This window comes from Poecile atricapillus, chromosome 27 (genome assembly GCF_030490865.1).
Source record: "Poecile atricapillus isolate bPoeAtr1 chromosome 27, bPoeAtr1.hap1, whole genome shotgun sequence".
NCBI lineage: Eukaryota > Metazoa > Chordata > Aves > Passeriformes > Paridae > Poecile > Poecile atricapillus.
The window spans coordinates 1245430-1263252 of NC_081275.1; the positions used below are offsets into that span (position 1 = coordinate 1245430).

Below are 17823 nucleotides of genomic sequence, written 5' to 3' on the forward strand. Positions count from 1 at the left end.
GGATATTTTGAATATTTTGGATATTTTGGGATATATTTGGGATATATTTGGGATATTTTGGATATTTTGGGATATATTTTGGATATTTTGGGTATATTTTGAATATTTTGGATATTTTGGGATATATTTTGGAAATTTTGGAAATTTTGAATATTTTGGGTATATTTTGAATATTTTGGATATTTTGGGATATATTTGGGATATTTTGGGACATATTTTGGGAATTTTTGATATTTTGGGATATATTTTGGATATTTTGGGTATATTTTGAATATTTTGGATATTTTGGGATATATTTGGGATATTTTGGGATATATTTTGGATATTTTGGATATTTTGAATATTTTGGGATATATTTGGGATATTTTGGATATTTTGGGTATATTTTGAATATTTTGGATATTTTGGGATATATTTGGGATATTTTGGGACATATTTTGGGATATTTTGGATATTTTGGGATATATTTTGGATATTTTGGATATTTTGGGTATATTTTGAATATTTTGGGATATATTTTGAATATTTTGAATATTTTGAGTATATTTTGATTATTTTGGATATTTTGGGATATATTTTGGGATATTTTGAATATTTTGGGATATATTTTGGATATTTTGGGATATATTTTGGGATATTTTGGGATATTTTGGGATATTTTGGATGTTATTTTGGCCACTCCCAGCTGGAATTTTATCCCGGCTCATCCCTGTGAAAATCAGGGATGGGATTTAACCCCTTCCTCTCCCTCCAACTCCCCTCGCTCCCAAATTCTCCCGGATTAAAAATTAACCGGGATCTCGGGAGTTCTTTCAAGCGCTGATGAGAATTCCCAGGATGGGGGGGAAAAAATGGGATTTTAACCCTTTTTTTGCTGTTTTTGGGATTTCCCGAGCGGGGAGGAGAAATCCTGTGAAATCACCCCAAAAAATGGGGAAAAAATCGGATTTTTCCGCGTGGCTTTTTATTTCCCCAAATTCTTCCTCCGGGAGTTTTTTTTTTTGGAATCTTTATGGATATTCCAGGAAATTCCTCGGGTTTCTCCCTCATTCCCAGGATTCAGGAGAGACAGAAAAATTCCCGGAATTTCTCCTTTTCCTCACCAAAACTCTGGCGTGGCTGCTCCGGGAAAAGTTTTGAGGAGAAAAAGCTTAAAATCCTCATTTTCTCCTCCTTTTTTCTCTGTTTTTTGGTCTTTTCCCTCCTGATTTTTTTATCTTTTGGAGGAGGAAGGTGAGGGGTTAAAAAAATGGGGAAAAAATGGGAAACGCCTCCTCAGTGCTGTGAAAAAAAAAAGTTATTTTCGTTTTTTTCCCGATCCCAAATCTCGTTATTTTTTCCTTGGATTTCCGCTCTCGCTCTCCCCGTCCGGGTTTGTTCTCAGGAAGGAGCAAACATCAAAAAAAAAGGGAAAAAAGTCAATTAAAAGTTAAAAAAAATTATAAAAATTGTAAAAGGGAAGGGAAAAAAATAAAATAGTCCCGGGGGAAAAAGATGAAAAAAAAATTTAAAAAAAATTAAAAAAATAAAATAAAAAAATAATAGAAAATGAAATGAAATAAAATAAAATAATTAATAATAAATAAATAAATAAATGAATGAAATGAAATGAAATGAAATGAAATAAAATAAAATAAAATAAAATAATTAATAAAAAATAAAATAAATAAATAAATTAAAAAAATAAAATAAAATAAAATAAAATAATTAATAAAAAATAAAATAAAATAAAATAAAATAAAATAATTAATAAAAATAAAATAAAATAATTAATAAAAAATAAAATAAAATAAAATAAAATAAAATAAAATAAAATAAAATAAAATAAAATAAAATAAAATAAAATAAAATAAAATAAAATAAAATAAAATAAAATAAAATAAAATAAAATAAAATAAAATAAGGTCGGGATGGGAATTGGGAGCTGGAATTCCCGGGAATTTTTTGGGAATTCCTGGGATGTGCGGGAGGGATCCTCTCCTTTCCCGATTCTCGGGAAAATGGGGAAAAAAACCCCAAAAAAAATCGTCTTGACGTGGTTGGGTCACGTGGGGAAAATTCCCAAATCCAAAGGATCGGGAGCAAAGGAAGGTCGGGAATGAGGGGGAGGAGAAGGGAAGAGGGGATGGGAATTCCCATCTTTTATCCCAAAATCTCCCAAATCCCCCCCAAAAAAACCCCTCGCTGAGCCGGGAGGGGATTTTTGGTTTCCCCACGCCAGGACCAACCCCGGGGGGTTTAATTTTGATTTTTTTGGGGTTTAATTTTGATTTTTTTGGGGTTTAATTTTGATTTTTTTGGGGTTTTTTAAATGATTTTTTTTTGGGAAACGATTCCAAAGTGATTAATCATTAACCCTGGGATTTATCGCTGCTCCCAGCAAAGGTCAGGGAAGGAAAAAACTCCGATTCCTCCAGGCAAACCCAGCGTATTTTCATTTTTTTATCCTTTTTGGGGTTCTAAAAAGGCGGAAAAATTCAAATTTCTGGGTTTTTCTGGCCAAAAAAACCGAAAAAAATAAATAAATAGAGATGGGGGGAGCTCCCCCCCCTCAGGGGGGCGGGACCGGCCCCGCCCCCGAGAGAAAAATTAATAAAGAAAAGAGGAAAAAAAACTCAAATCAAAACAAAGAGCGCGGAGAGGGGGCGGGGGAAACCTCGCTCCATCCAGGGAATTAATGAAAAACCAGGAAAAACAAAGAAAAACAAAGAAAAACACAAAACAACGAAAAAAAACCCTCGGCCTCAGCCGTTATTTATTCCGCCTCCTTGTTCGTTTGTTTCTCTTTTTCCCTCCTTCCCTCACCCCAAAAAATCTCGATTTTCCCTCTTTTTTCCACTTTTTTTTTCCCATTTTCCCCTCCTTGGGATGAACTCGTGAATCGCCAACCCACAACTCATAAATATCATTTTTTTCCCCTTTTATTTTGATTTTTTTTTCCCCCTTTTTTCAACTCCAGCGGCCTCAGCTGAGCAGGGGGGGGATGGAAAACCTCCAAAAAACAAAATAAAAATAAAAATAAAAATAAAAAATAATAAAAAAATAATAAAAATTAATAAAAAATAATAAAAAATAATAAAAATAAAAATAAAAATAAAAATAAAAATAAAAATAAAAATAAAAATAAAAATAAAAATAAAAATAAAAAATAAAAAATAATAAAATAAATAAATAATAATAATAATAATAATAATAATAATAATAATAATAATAATAATAATAATAATAATAATAATAATAAATAATAAATCTGCGGGCAGAGGCTGAGGAAGGTCAGGGAACATCCGCGGGTGATTTATGGACTCGGGGATTTTGTCACAAGCGGAACATTTTTATTTCAGATTAATAACATCAACATTCACAACGGAAACGGAGTTATTAAAACCGGCCCGAATGTTTCCCAAAACGAAAATATTTTTAAATGAGATCGCTTTTGGCTTTTTTTTTTTTTTTTTTTTTTTTGGCTTTTTTTAACCCTTTTTTTTCCCTCCTCCTCCTCCTCGCGGAGTTGCGGTGGGAAATCTGGGAGTGGTTTTTTTTTTTTGGGATGTTTTGGAGTTTCCAGGGTGTGAATTTTGGGGGCAAATCGGGGTCGTGTCCTCGTTATCCTCCTATAAAACATCTCCGCCCTCCCCCTCCTTGGGAAGCAGGAAATTACCCAAAAAAAAATGAAAAAAATTTAAATTTTCAGGAAAAACCCCTCGTGTTTCCCCTCCTGTTTTATTGCTGTTAATTAACTGCGGGTAATTAATCTGGTTTAACACTGAAATGAGCAGGACTGAGCCAGAATTCCCTCCCCACGCCCAAATTTTGGGAATCACCTTCAGAATTCCCCAAAGGGAGCCCCAAAAACCGGGAAAAGTTTCCCAAAACCGCGGGGAGGGGGATGGGAATTTCCAGAGGGGAAAAAAAAAATGGGAAAGAGACGGGATTGCCCCAAATCTCCGGGAATAAACCCCAATTCCCACCCCTGGGTGTTTTTGACTGGGGAGGAACCCCCAGAGGGGTTTTTAATTCCATTTTCCCCCAATTCCTTCCCCAAAAAAATCCCCAAATCCGCCTGGTTCTCACCCGACTTTCACCGCGTTTTGTTGTTTTTTTTTTTTCCGCATTTTTCCCCTTCCTCAGCATTTCTCCTCTCCCAAAATCCGCCTGGGGCCGGGATTTGCTGGAGCTGCCCTCGCAGGACCGGGTGAGTTTTGTCTGTCGTGTCCGTCTGTCCTTCCTCTCCAAACCCCTCAGCCTCGCTCCCTTTGGATTCTTTTCACCCCCCTAAAATTCAATTTAAATTCAAATTTAAATTCAAATTTTTCCGCCTCACCCCCCAAAACGAGCAAAAACCGCTGCGCATCCCGAGCCCTTTCCCTGCACGGCGAGCCTGGAAATTCCGGGATTTATGGAATAACTTTGGGATCGGATTGTCTGTCGTGTCCGTCTGTCCTTCCTCTCCAAACCTCTCAGCCTCGCTCCCTTTGGATTCTTTTTCCCCCCCTAAAATTCAATTTAAATTCAAATTTAAATTCAAATTTAAATTCAAATTTTTCCCCCCCAAAACGAGCAAAATCCGCTGCGGATCCCGAGCCCTTTCCCTCCACGGCGAGCCTGGAAATTCCGGGATTTATGGAATAACTTTGGGATCGGATTGTCTGTCGTGTCCGTCTGTCCTTCCCCTCCAAACCCCTCAGCCTCGCTCCCTTTGGATTCTTTCCCCCCCCCTAAAATTCAATTTAAATTTAAATTTAAATTTTTCCGTCTCACCCCCCCAAAACGAGCAAAATCCGCTGCGCATCCCGAGCCCTTTCCCTGCACGGCGAGCCTGGAAATTCCGGGATTTATGGAATAACTTCGGGATGGGAATTCCTGCGCTCCCTTTGAAGGGATAAAAATCCCTCCCCGCTCGCCACATTTGGTGCCGAGGGAGAAATGAGCTGCGAGCCGAGCAGAAATGACAAAACCTGCCAGGGTTTTTTTTTTTTTCCCAGCTGGTTGAGGTTAAAATGGGAATTTTTTGCGCTCCAGAGGAGGCACCCGCAGAATTCCAGGCGCTTCTGGGTGTCCAGGAGCTCCGGATGAGCGAGAGGAGCTCCGGGGATCCCGAGGGGAGCTGCCCCAGAGGGTTTTAAAGACGTTTTAAGTTGTCCGAGATGGATTTAAAGACGTTTTAAGTTGTCCAAGATGGATTTAAAGAAGTTTTTAAGTGGTCCGAGATGTTTTAAAGAAGTTTTTAAGTTGTCCAAGATGTTTTTTAGGAAGTTCTGAAGTTGTCCAAGATGGTTTTAAAGAAGTTTTTAAGTGGTCCGAGGTGTTTTAAAGAAGTTCTGAAGTTCTCCAAGACGGTTTTTAGGAAGTTTTTAGGCTGTCCAAGATGGTTTTAAAGAAGTTTTAAGTTGTCTGAGACGGTTTTAAAGAAGTTTTGAAGTTGTCTGAGATGGATTTTAAGAAGGTTTTAAGTTATCCGAGATGGTTTCAGGAAGTTTTTAAGCTGTCCAAGACGATTTTGAAGAAGTTTTTAGGTTGTCTGAGATGTTTTTAGGAAGTTTTAAGTTGTCCAAGACGGTTTTGAAGAAGTTTTTAGGCTGTCCGAGATGGTTTGGAAGAAGTTTCGAGGTTGTCCAAGATGTTTTTAGGAAGTTTTGAAGTTGTCCAAGACAGTTTTAAAGAAGTTTTGAGGTTGTCCAAGATGTTTTAAAGAAGTTTTGAAGTTGTCTGAGATGGATTTTAAGAAGGTTTTAAGTTATCCGAGATGTTTCAGGAAGTTTTAAGCTGTCCAAGATGGTTTTGAAGAAGTTTTTAGGTTGTCCGAGATGTTTTTAAGAAGTTTTTAAGTTGTCCAAGATGGTTTTAACGAAGTTTTAGGTTGTCCCAGAGGGTTTTAAACAAGTTTTAAGTTGTCCAAGATGTTTTTTAGGAAGTTCTGAAGTTGCCCAAGATGGTTTTGAAGAAGTTTTGAAGTTGTCTGAGATCGTTTTGAAGAAGTTTTGAGGTTGTCCAAGATGTTTTTAGGAAGTTTTAAGTTGTCCAAGATGGTTTTAACGAAGTTTTAGGTTGTCCCAGAGGGTTTTAAAGAAGTTTTAAGTTGTCTGAGAGGGTTTTAAACAAGTTTAAAGTTGTCCAAGATGGTTTTAGGAAGTTTTTAAGTTGTCCGAGATGGTTTTGAAGAAGTTCTTAAGTGGTCAAGATGGTTTTAAAGACATTTTAAGTTGTCCAAGACGGTTTTAAAGAAGTTTTGAAGTAGTCCGAGATGGTTTTAAAGAAGTTTAAAGCTGTCCAAGATGGTTTTAAAGAAGTTTTAGGTTGCCCCAGATGGTTTTAAAGAAGTTTTTAGGTTATCCGAGATGGTTTTGAAGAAGGTTTGAAGTTGTCCAAGATGGTTTTTGGGAAGTTTTTAAGTGGTCAAGATGGTTTTGAGGAAGTTTTAAGTTGTCTGAGAGGGTTTTAAACAAGTTTTAAGTTGTCAAGATGGTTTTTAGGAAGTTTTGAAGTTGTCCGAGATGGTTTTTAAGAAGTTTCAAGTTGTTCCAGATGGTTTTGAAGAAGTTTTAAGTTGTCCAAGATGGTTTTAGGAAGTTTTTAGGCTGTCCAAGATGAGTTTTAAGAAGTTTTTAAGTTGTCTGAGATCGTTTTGAAGAAGTTTTTAAGTGGTCAAGATGGTTTTTAGGAAGTTTTAAAGTTGTCCCAGATGGTTTTGAAGAAGTTTTGAGGTTGTCCGAGATGGTTTTAGGAAGTTTTTAAGTTGTCTGAGATGGTTTTTAGGAAGTTTTATGTTGTTCAAGATGGCTTTAAGGAAGTTTTAAGTTGTCCAAGATGGTTTTTAGGAAGTTTTTAAGCGGTCAAGATGGTTTTGAGGAAGTTTTAAGTTGTCTGAGAGGGTTTTAAACAAGTTTTAAGTTGTCCAAGATGGTTTTTAGGAAGTTTTGAAGTTGTCCGAGATGGTTTTGAAGAAGTTTTAAGTTGTCCAAGATGGTTTCAGGAAGTTTTTAGTTTGTCCAAGATGGTTTTTAAGAAGTTTTGAAGTTGTCTGAGATGGTTTTGAAGAAGTTTTAAAGTTGTCCACAGTGGTTTTTTTTTCCTCTTTCCCTTTTTCCCTGGGAATCCCACGCCGGGGTTGCTGTCTCGTAGCAGGAGATTGATGTCGGAGCAGCTCATAAAAATGAGTTTTTTATGATTTTATGAGGTTTTTTTTTCCTTTTCCAGATGAGAGGGGTGGGGAGGTGAAAAAAAATCACAATAAAATGGTAATTACGGCTTTTCCTGGTCCCATCTGGGGCTGGAGGCTGCGGGCAGGACAAAAAGTGGAATCCTTGGGAAAAAAAACTTTATCCATCACCAGGAAAACCTGGGCTGAGCGAGTCCTCAGAAGTCCAAACATTTCCTTGGGCATCCTTCTTTTTTTATTTATTTTAATTTATTTTTAATTATTTTTAATTACTTTTATTTATTTATTATTTATTATTTATTATTTGTTTTTATCTTATTTTTATCTTATTTTTATCTTATTTTTATCTTATTTTTATCTTATTTTTATCTTATTTTTATCTTATTTTTATCTTATTTTTTATCTTATTTTTATCTTATTTTTTATTTATTTTTATCTTATTTTTATTTATTTTTATCTTATTTTTATCTTATTTTTATCTTATTTTTATCTTATTTTTAAGTGTTTTTAGTTATTATTTATTTAGTTAGTTAGTTAGTTATATCTTCTTTTTTATCTTCTTTTTAAACTATTTTTAAACTATTTTTATTTATTTATTTAAATTTTTAAAATATTTACTTAATTTTTAAATTTTTTTATTTATTCCCCCTCCTCCCCCCCGATTTATCAGCCTGAAGCTGCAGCAATCAGAAATAATAATTTTAAAAAAAAATTAAAAATTCTAATAATTTAAAAAATAAATAAAAAATAAAGAGGCGATGGAAGCCCTGGACGGGTCCAACCTTCCCGAGGCAACTCCAAAGAGCTTTTGTGGCTCCTCTTTTCCCTTTTTCTCCACAAAATTCCCCCCTCGTCAGCACTTCAGGCCCACAATTAAAGCAGCGCCGATAATTGGGACGGGAAACAAAAGGAACGCTTCCAAAAAAAAAGAGAAAAAAAAGAAAAAAGAAGAAAAACCCAGGAAAAAAAAGAAATTGCAGACACCTAAAATTCCTCTCCCTGCCTTCCTCCCACTCTCCGGCCCCTCCTCATCCTTTGCTTTTTGTTTTTACCGCCCTAAAATCGCTTTTTTTGGCCTCTTTTTGCTGCCGGGAGAGGCGAAAATCGTAAATCTCCCTTGGCGACAGCGGCCCGGCGGTGACGGGTTATTAATACCAGCAATAATAATTATTTTTATTGCCCCCAAAACTCCCCTGAGAGCGCTTGAACCCCCCCTAAAACCAGGCCTAAAGTTCCGCCCAAGTTACTCCGGGTTGTAACCGGTCCCAGCATCGCTGCTGCTTCACCAAAAAACCCGAAAAAACCCCAAAAAACCCAAAAAGAAGCCCAAAAACCCCCCAAAAAACCCAGAAAAAACCCAAAAAAAAACCCCAAAAAAAACCCCCAAAAAAACCCCAAACCCCCCCCAAAAAAAACCCCAAAAAACCCCAAAAAACCCCAGAAAAAAACCCAAAAAAACCCCCCAAAAAAACCAAAAAACCCCACAAAAAAACCCCAAAACCCCCTCAAAAAAAACCCCAAAAAACCCCCCCAAAAAACCCCCCAAAAAACCCCAAAACCCCCTCAAAAAAACCCCAAAAAAACCCAAAAAACCCCCCCAAAAAACCCCAAAACCCCCTCAAAAAAACCCAAAAAACCCCCAAAAAACCCCCCAAAAAACCCCAACCCCCCCCCCCAAAAAACCAAAAAAACCCAAAAAAACCCGCCAAAAAACTCTAAAAAAAAACCAAAAAAAGCGAGTTTTGGGGGTTATTTTTAATTTTGGGGGTCCCCAGAACAGCTGGGAAAGCGCGGGGAGCATCCCCAGGCTGAGGAAGAGGAAGGCCAAGGCTCATTTGCATAAATTGACGCCTAATTGTTCATCACGTGGATCAAAGGGCGCCGCTGCCGCCCGCAATTAGCGGCGCTTCCCACTCGCGACCCCGCTCCGGAAAAAAAAAAAACCACAAAAATCCAGATTTTGGGGAGGAAAAAACCCACAAAAATCCAGATTTTGGGGAGGGAAAAAAAAAATCCACCCCGAGCTTCCCATCCCCCCCTTTCCTTCATCCCCCCCCTCCTTCATCATCCTCCAACCCCCCCCGCGGGGGGATTTTAATCCCGGTTCGGTTTTGGGGGAGGTTCGGTTGATTTTAGGTTCGAGATTTTGCCTTTCAGCTTTTTTAGGTTTGGGTTTATTTCTATTATTTTTTTTTTTCCCGATTTTTTTTTCTCTATTTTCTCTTTTTTTATTTATTTTCCTTTTTTTATTTATTTTCTTTTTTTTTATTTATTTTTTTTTTCCCTTTTCCTTTTCCTCCCTCCCTCCCTTCTCCTTTCCCTTCTTCCCCTTTGCGAGGCCATTGTTATCAGTGAGCAGCGCGTACCAGAGGCCAAGTAGAACCCTCAGCCTTTGGCCATTTCAAAAAAAAAAACCTCCCTCCAACCCCTCCAGATTTTTTATTTTCCCTCCCCCTTCCTTCCCCTTCCTGCCGGGAAGCATCCCCGATTTTTTTATTATTTTTTAAAAAAATTTATCCATTATTATTTTATTTTTAATATATTTTTTTTTCCGGGCTTTCCTTTTCTTTTTTCTTAACCCCGATAGGAAAACGAGCGAGACAATTTGAGCCGCCGTAAGCGACCGGCTGAACCCCCTCCCCCCCTTCTATTTCACCATTTTTTATAATTTAATTATATTTATTTTTATATATTTTAATATTTTTAACCATCCTTTCCACCCGCCCTCACACCGGATTATCCCTATATATATTTTAATATATATATATGTTAAAATATATATTTAAATTATATTTTTAACCTTTCCCCACCGCTTTTACGCCCCCTCTAAAAACACATTTCGCCAACAAAAAAAAAGCAAAAAAACCAAGAAAAAAAACAGCGAAGCGACCAAAAAAAAACCAAAAAAAAAAAAAAAAAGAAAAAAGAAAAAAAAAAAAAAGCGGGGAGTAACGGGAGGGGAAGAGGGAGGGAGGGGGGTCACTCCTCGCTTATTGATTGCGTGGATGCTGGATGTGAAAATATATTATGTCTGCCTGTGCTTGGCTCGTCAGAGACTAAGGTAAGCCGGACTCAAATAGGCTATCACTTTGTGAATGGCGGAGTATATGTCCCAATGATTTATGACCATATGACTCCAATCTCGGTTCAAGAAGAGTTCACAAGCTTTAAGCTTCCTTCCACGCAGAGCCGCTTTTGCAGCCCTCACCCCTCTCTCCTTCTTCTTCTTCTTCTTCTTCTTCTTCCTCCTCCCCGGCTTGATTTGTTTTAATTCCGCCGCCTTCGCCCTCTTATTTTTATTTTTATTTATTTTTTTTTTTGTACTTTAATTTAATTTTTTTCCCGTTTCTCCCCGCGTTTTTTTTTTTTTTAAATTTTTTTTCTCGATTTCGTGGGTGCGGGGGGAGCTGTTGTTTTGGGGTGGGGGAGGAAGGGAAATTTTGAGGGGGGTTGCTCGGTTGGTTTTTATTTTCCTCCAGGCGTCTCCACGGCGTTGGGGGTCGGAGCTGGCCGGGAGCTCCCCACCTATTGTTGCGATATTTGGGATTATTAATAATCGCAATTAATAATCGAGGGCTTCTGCGGCTCGGGGAGATGGAGCCGGAGAGGGGGAGGGGAAGGGGAGAGGCGCTGCTTTTCCCCAGGAACGCTCTCAGGTTGGGAATTTCGGATTTTCCAACATGGAGGGGACGCGATTCCGGCAGAATCCTCCCTTTTATCTCCTTCCCCCCTCCCCGAGCGCTTCATTTCTGCTTTTTTTATTCATCTTTTTTTTTCCCCCCCTCCCGGAGCATCCTCATCCTCCCCTCCACCCTCTCTCACCTTTCCCCCCACCCCCCACCCCCCAATCCTTAATTTATCATTTTTTACTTCATTCCTTTTCATTTTAAAAACCCCCAACACCCCAAATTTTGCCCTTCCAAAGTTACGGGCAAAGAGTTTGTGGGGGGGAAAAAACCAAAAGTGAAACTCGGAGAGGGCCGGAGCAGCTCCCGCCCGCTTTTAATTGGAACAGGAGATCATCGAATATTTATTATTCTGCCCGGGATATTTTTTTTTTTTCCCTTTTTTTTTTTTTTTTTTCCTAAGCAATTCCTTGGAGTAAATAATTAGGATTGCGGCCGTCCCCGGCGAAGATAAATGAGCGGCATTTGTGAGGCGCTGAGAGATGAGGTACAAAGCGAAGCTGTGGAAGCCACGAGCGAGGCGAAGGGGGTCGTAAATTTATTTTATGGACGTTTAAAACAACAAGGACACGAAAAAAAATACAGGAAAAAAAAAAACATCGCGGTTATTTTTAGCTGCTTTCGCCCCAGCTTTGGGTTTGGGGTCGTTTTGTTGATTTTTTTGGGGTTTTTATTTTTCTTTTTTTTTTTAAAAAAAAAAAAAAATTAAGAAATATTTTCCAGGCCTTGGAGAAATTCCCACCTCTGCCCCCCCTGGCAGATATTTCCAAACCTATTCATAATAAAGGCGCTGCTGTTTGTTAATTAATTAATTCACGGCTCGGGGAGCGGAGGCTACTTTTTAATAAGACAAATTTATCATGGCCAGGGAGGCGGAGGGGGAAAAACTCCCAGCCAGGATCTGCGCAGACAATAACGCAGCTCCCAGGAAGATTTTGGGAATGCAGGAAGGATTTTTCCATCAGGATTTAAAAAAAAAATAAAATTAAAAAAACCCCTCCAGCAGCTCTGAGGGGTGAAGAGAACGGAGCTTTGGACATAAAAACAGCAGCCGGGAAAAGAAGGGAGGAAAAAAAAAATGTTATTTATTATCGAGCTGAGGCTTCTGTTAAAGCCCCGGCACTTAAAAATATCGCGCTGGGTTTTATCTCCGCGGGGTTTGTTTTGTTTTGTTTTGCAGGATGAAAGAGGCCCAGATAAAATTGAATATACAAGAGGTACAATTAAATATACAATGGGTATCAATCCCCAAACAAACGCTCCTTGCGGGCTCCGGGCTGCGGAGAGGAATTTTTGGCTTTTTTAAAAAATCCCTCTGATTATTTCCGAGTAGTTTTCACCCTTTTTTAGGGTTTTTTTTGGGTGTTTCTACTCTGCCTTTAGGGAGGAGAAAGTTTAGGGAGGAGAAAAGCGAAAGAGGAAAGAGATGGAGAAAAATAAGGAAAAAAAGAGAATTTAAAAAAAAAAAAAAAAAAGAGGGGAGGTTTCATTTTGTGATTTGAAGCTTTGGAATGGAGTTTTTTTTTTATTTTAGATTTTCGGAGCTTGGATTGAGGGAGGGAGGAGCGCTGGAAAATCCAAGGGGTGGAAAGTGAGGAGCAAATGGCCTCGTCAAGTGTTTGTTTTCCAAGAGAGAGAGAGAGAGAAAGAAAAAAAAAAAAAGGAAAATAACAGCAGCGATGGGTTTGGAATCGGCACCATCCCAGCGGCAGCTCTGGATTTGGGATGAGAAATACAAAACCCTGCCGGGAAAATAAAAAAAAATAAAATAAAATAAGGGAATTTATTTTCTAAATTCAACCTGTGCTGCCAGAGAGAGGGGGAGAGAGACTCTCGTTCTTGAATTCTTGTCCCTGCTCCGATCCTGGAAATCTCTGCCCTGAATTCCAGAGGCGCTGAGAGTTCCTGCATAAACAAAAAAAAGGGATCCGAGTGTGGCAGGACGGCGTTACCTGGATTAAAAACACGGATATTCGCTGCTCGCGCCTCAAAACCAAACCCTGGCGGTAAACTTGGGATTTCTGCTGGTGGAAGGATTTTTGGGGGCGTGAGGAGCCGATTTAAACGGAAATAGCGAGAGTTGAGTGTTCCTGGGCAGGAATTCTGCGCTCTGTGCTGTGATATTTGTGACAATTTGGATTTTTTCTCCGGGGCCGGGTGTGTAAATCGCGTGTGCGGTTCGCACGCGAGGATCTCCGCGGGGGGATAAAATAAAACCTACGCAGCCAAACTGAGGTGGGGGTGAAAAAACCCATCCCAGCCACCCCCAAACTCCTCCAAATCATCCAAACCATCCCCAGCCCCGCTGGCGGAGCCTCGGGAGGGTGAAATCTGCCGGCGGCATCTGTTCCCCCCGTTCGGCGGGACCCCTATTCATGTCACGGGCCTTTCAGGCCCCAAGATGGATTCCTGGGCCCGGCACTATTATTGTGTGTTTTCTCCTAACCTTTCAGGTCAGCTCCCACCAGACAGCTGGAGAGGGGCCGTCACGTGGCCTCGGGGTGCCAATGTTCTGCCAGAGGGGTGTCAAGACCCTGGTAGCCAAAAAAACCCTCGCCGAAGATGCAGAAGGCCTCGTACTACGACAGCTCCACGCTCTTCGGGGGTTACTCCTACGGCGGCGGCGCCAATGGATTCGGCTACGAGGGTGCCCAGCAGCCTTTCCAAGCCGCTTCCCACATGGAGAACGACTTCCAGAGGTCCGCCTGCTCCCTGCAGTCTCTCGGCAACGCCGCCACGCACGGCAAAAATAAAGAGCTCAACGGGAGCTGCATGCGGCCCGGTTTGGCCCCGGAGACGCCGGGCTCGCCCAACGCCAACAACGGCAACGGCGGCGGCGGCAACGGCCAGGCCGGCGGTGGGAAAAGCGCCGCCGGGAAAGCCAACCTGGGAGCCGGCATCTCCAAGCAGATCTTCCCCTGGATGAAGGAGTCGAGGCAGAATTCCAAGCAGAAGAACGGCTCGCCCAGCGCAGGTAGCTCGCCGGGCCTCGGTGACGCGCTCTGCCCTCCCCGGCTCCGAAAGGACCAGGCTAAAAATGGAGAAAAGGATTGAGAAGCGAGGCCCGAGGATCGCAAAGGGTTGGAGGAATCGGTTTAGGGAAGGTCTAAATTCCCGTTTTTGAGCCCAGAATTCCGCAGAGAGGTCTAAGAATGTCAAGTGGTTGGAGAAATGGGTTTAGGGAAGGACAAAATTCCAGTTTTCCCACCCAAAACTCCACAGAGAGGTCTAAGAGTTGTAAAGGGTTGGAAGAATGGGTTTAGGAAAGATCTAAATTCCACTTTTCCCACCCAAAACTCCACAGAGAGGTCTAAGAGTCATAAAGGGTTGGAAGAATGGGTTTAGGAAAGATCTAAATTCCACTTTTCCCACCCAAAACTCCACAGAGAGGTCTAAGAGTCGTAAAGGGTTGGAAGAATGGGTTTAGGAAAGGTCTAAATTCCACTTTTCCCGCCCAAAATTCCACAGAGACGTCTAAGAATCGTAAAGGGTTGGAAGAATGGGTTTAGGAAAGATCTAAATTCCACTTTTCCTGCCCAAAAAATTCCAAAGAGAGCTCTAAGAATTACAAAGGCTTGGAGAATTTAGAGAAGGCCCAAATCCTGCTTTTCCAGCCCGGAATTCCACAGAGAGGAAGAAAGAGTTGACAGGTCTGGGTATTTCCCTCGGCCGCTGCCGGCGCGAGGTCTCAGAAGCGCCGGGGTCCCTGGGCGGAGCGGATTTGTTGGGATTTATATTCCCTAAGGAATCCCAGGTGATCCTGGAAGATTCCAGAGCGGATCCGGGCACCGCCCACCCGCTCCCGGTTTATTTCAAACACAACCACGGAGGGAAACGCGGCCGGGGCGTCGTCCCCAGCCCAGGCTGGACACAAATACGGGGAAAATGCGCTCCCAAGGGCTCATCCCAACCCTAAAATTCCGCTCGGTGCCTTCCCACCCCTCAGAGAGAGCAGATGAGGCACCACGTCCGTCTTCTCCACGTCTCCCACCAGTCCAAGCAGATAAAAACCAAAAATCCAGCCCGGATTTACCGAAATTTTGGCAAATCCGTTGTCACAAACCTCGTGGTGAACTCTTCACCCCCCATGGATGTAATTCATGGTGTTTACCTCTGGGAAAGGTGGGTGCGGAGGCAAATATTGGTGCTGCACCTGTGTGCAAACCAAAGCCCTCCCAACCCCTCGTTAATTGGCCCTGCGCTAATTGGCCCCGCGGCGGCGGCCGCCTCCCCCCCACCCCATCCCGCCAAACGTTATTTTCTGGGGAATTATCCGCTGGAAATAATCGAGCCCTCAATAAATGGCCCTGGAATCCTCTTCTACATGACATGATCAAATTTTCATAAAGCAGGGGCAGCTTTGGAGAACAGAACTCTTAATAAATGACACGATTATGGAGTGCAGGCTAATGCGGAGGGGCGGGCGGGGTGGGGGAAGAGGAAGGCGAGGATTTATTAAGAACCGACGCATTCAATTTTCTGCGTGTAAGTAATTCTCTTTTATTTCATTCCGGGGGCCCCGGCAGAAACCTGCAGCGGCGGCGAGAAAAGCCCCCCGGGCTCCTCGGCCTCCAAGAGGGCGCGCACGGCCTACACCAGCGCGCAGCTGGTGGAGCTGGAGAAGGAATTCCACTTCAACCGCTACCTGTGCCGGCCGCGGCGCGTGGAGATGGCCAACCTGCTGAACCTCAGCGAGCGCCAGATCAAGATCTGGTTCCAGAACCGGAGGATGAAGTACAAAAAGGATCAGAAATCCAAAGGCGTGGGCTCCTCCTCCGGAGGGCCTTCCCCGGCGGGCAGCCCCCCGCAGCCCATGCAGGCCTCGGCGGGGTTCCTCAACGCCTTGCACCCCATGAGCGGCGCCTACGAGGCGCCGTCGCCGCCTTCCTTCAGCAAACCCCACCAAAACGCCTACGCCGTGGCCGCCCCCGGCTACCAAGCGCCCCTCAAGGCTTGCCCCGGCCAGCAGAAGTACGCCGGGGCCGCCGGCGCCGCCGAGTACGAGCCGCACGTCCTGCAGGCCAACGGGGTGGCCTACGGCGCCGCCGGCGTGCAGGGCAGCCCCGCGTACGGCGCCGGGAACTTTGTGGATTCTCTGCCCGCCTCTGGCCCGTCCCTTTACGGCCTCAACCACCTGCCGCACCACCAGGCCGCCGGCGTGGACTACGGCGGAGCGCCGCCGGGCCAGCCCCACGGACCGTGCGAGAGCCACGCCGCCTACGCGGAGCTCTCCTCGCACCACGCGACTTCTCAGGGCAGAATCCAAGAGGCGCCCAAGCTCACCCACCTGTGAGAGGGGGAGGCCGCCGGGATGGGGGAAGGCCGAGGGGAGGTTTGGGTTTCAGGGATGTTGGGTTTCCCTCCGGCCTCGCCGCCGAGGTTTTGGGGTTGTCGCGCTCGGGGTTTTGGGGTTGGCGAAGCACAAAATCCGAGAGTTGGCGGTGGTTTTGGAAGGGAGAAACTTCCTGGGTTTTGACATGAATTTCTTCGGGAACGGGCTCGGGGTGGTTTTGTGGGAATGCCAGGGGGTGTCCAAGCCACGTTGGGATCGTCACCGATCGTTCCCGGATGCTGGGAAGGAGAAGAAGCCGAATTTCGGGGTCTCTGCGTCCACAAAACCCCAAAGGGATCCACTGGGAAGCTTCCCCCTCCTCCTCCGAGTCCTTCTCCAGATCCAACCGTGGTTTCCTTCCCAGCCTTCAGAGGAGGGCTCGTCCTTTCCCACCGGAAAAGGGATAAATCCAATTCCCCATTGGAAAAGGGATAAATCCAATTCCCCACCGGAAAAGGGATAAATCCAATTCCCCATTGGAAAAGGGATAAATCCACTTTCCCCATTGGAAAAGGGATAAATCCAATTCCCCACCGGAAATGGGATAAATCCAATTCCCCATTGGAAAAGGGATAAATCCACTTTCCCCACTGGAAAGGGATAAATCCACTTTCCCCACTGGAAAAGGATAAATCCAATTCCCCACCAAAAAAGGGATAAATCCAATTCCCCACTGGAAAAGGATAAATCCAATTCCCCACTGGAAATGGGATAAATCCAGTTCCCCACTGGAAAAGGATAAATCCACTTTCCCCACTGGAAAAGGATACATCCACTTTCCCCACCGGAAATGGGATACATCCATTTTCCCCACCAGAAAAGGGATAAATCCAATTCCCCATTGGAAAAGTGATAGATCCAATTCCCCACTGGAAAAGGATAAATCCAGTTCCCCACCGGAAATGGGATACATCCGCTTTCCCCACCAAAAAAAGGATAAATCCAATTTCTCCACTGGAAAGGGATACATCCATTTTCCCAACCGGAAGAGGATAAATCCAATTCCCCACCGGAAAAGGGATGAATCCAATTCCCCACTGGAAAAGGGATAAATCCACTTTCCCCACCGGAAATGGGATAAATCCACTTTCCCCATTGGAAAAGGATGAATCCAATTCCCCACTGGAAATGGGATAAATCCAATTCCCCACTGGAAATGGGATAAATCCGCTTTCCCCACCAAAAAAAGGATAAATCCAATTTCTCCACTGGAAAGGGATACATCCATTTTCCCCACTGGAAAAGGGATAAATCCAATTCCCCACTGGAAAAGGATAAATCCACTTTCCCCACCAAAAAAGGGATGAATCCAATTCCCCACTGGAAAAGGGATAAATCCAATTTCTCCACTGGAAAGGGATACATCCATTTTCCCCACTGGAAAGGGATAAATCCACTTTCCCCACTGGAGAAGGGATGAATCCAATTCCCCACCGGAAATGGGATAAATCCAATTCCCCATTGGAAAAGGGATAAATCCAATTCCCCACCGGGTCCCTTCCCACCGATCCCCCCCAAAACCCCAAATCTCCACACCTGCCAAGGCCGGGGAGCCACGCTCGCCCCTCCAGGCCCTGCTCCCCCTCTCCAAAACAACAACAAGGCAAAATAAAAAATAAAAATAAAAAACAAAACCGGGATGGAAAAGG

The 17823-nt window shown here is 42.9% G+C and overlaps 1 protein-coding gene across 4 annotated transcripts in view; it reads left to right on the forward strand.

Moving 5' to 3' along the window:
• HOXB3 (homeobox B3) overlaps positions 1–16862 on the forward strand; it is a 37502-nt gene extending 20640 nt beyond the window's left edge. The window contains exons 3-5 of one of the 4 annotated variants that reach the window (XM_058858155.1): positions 4129–4192; positions 13296–13816; positions 15369–16862. In XM_058858155.1, the coding sequence (XP_058714138.1) occupies positions 13405–13816; positions 15369–16135 (1179 nt within the window). In that variant the 5' untranslated portion in view covers positions 4129–4192; positions 13296–13404 and the 3' untranslated portion in view covers positions 16136–16862. Of the gene's footprint in view, positions 1–4128; positions 4193–10143; positions 10218–11067; positions 11330–12392; positions 12849–13295; positions 13817–15368 lie in introns of those variants that run through there. The other 3 variants (XM_058858154.1, XM_058858156.1, XM_058858153.1) reach the window with 3 other exon arrangements.
• The last annotated feature ends 961 nt before the right edge of the window (positions 16863–17823 follow it).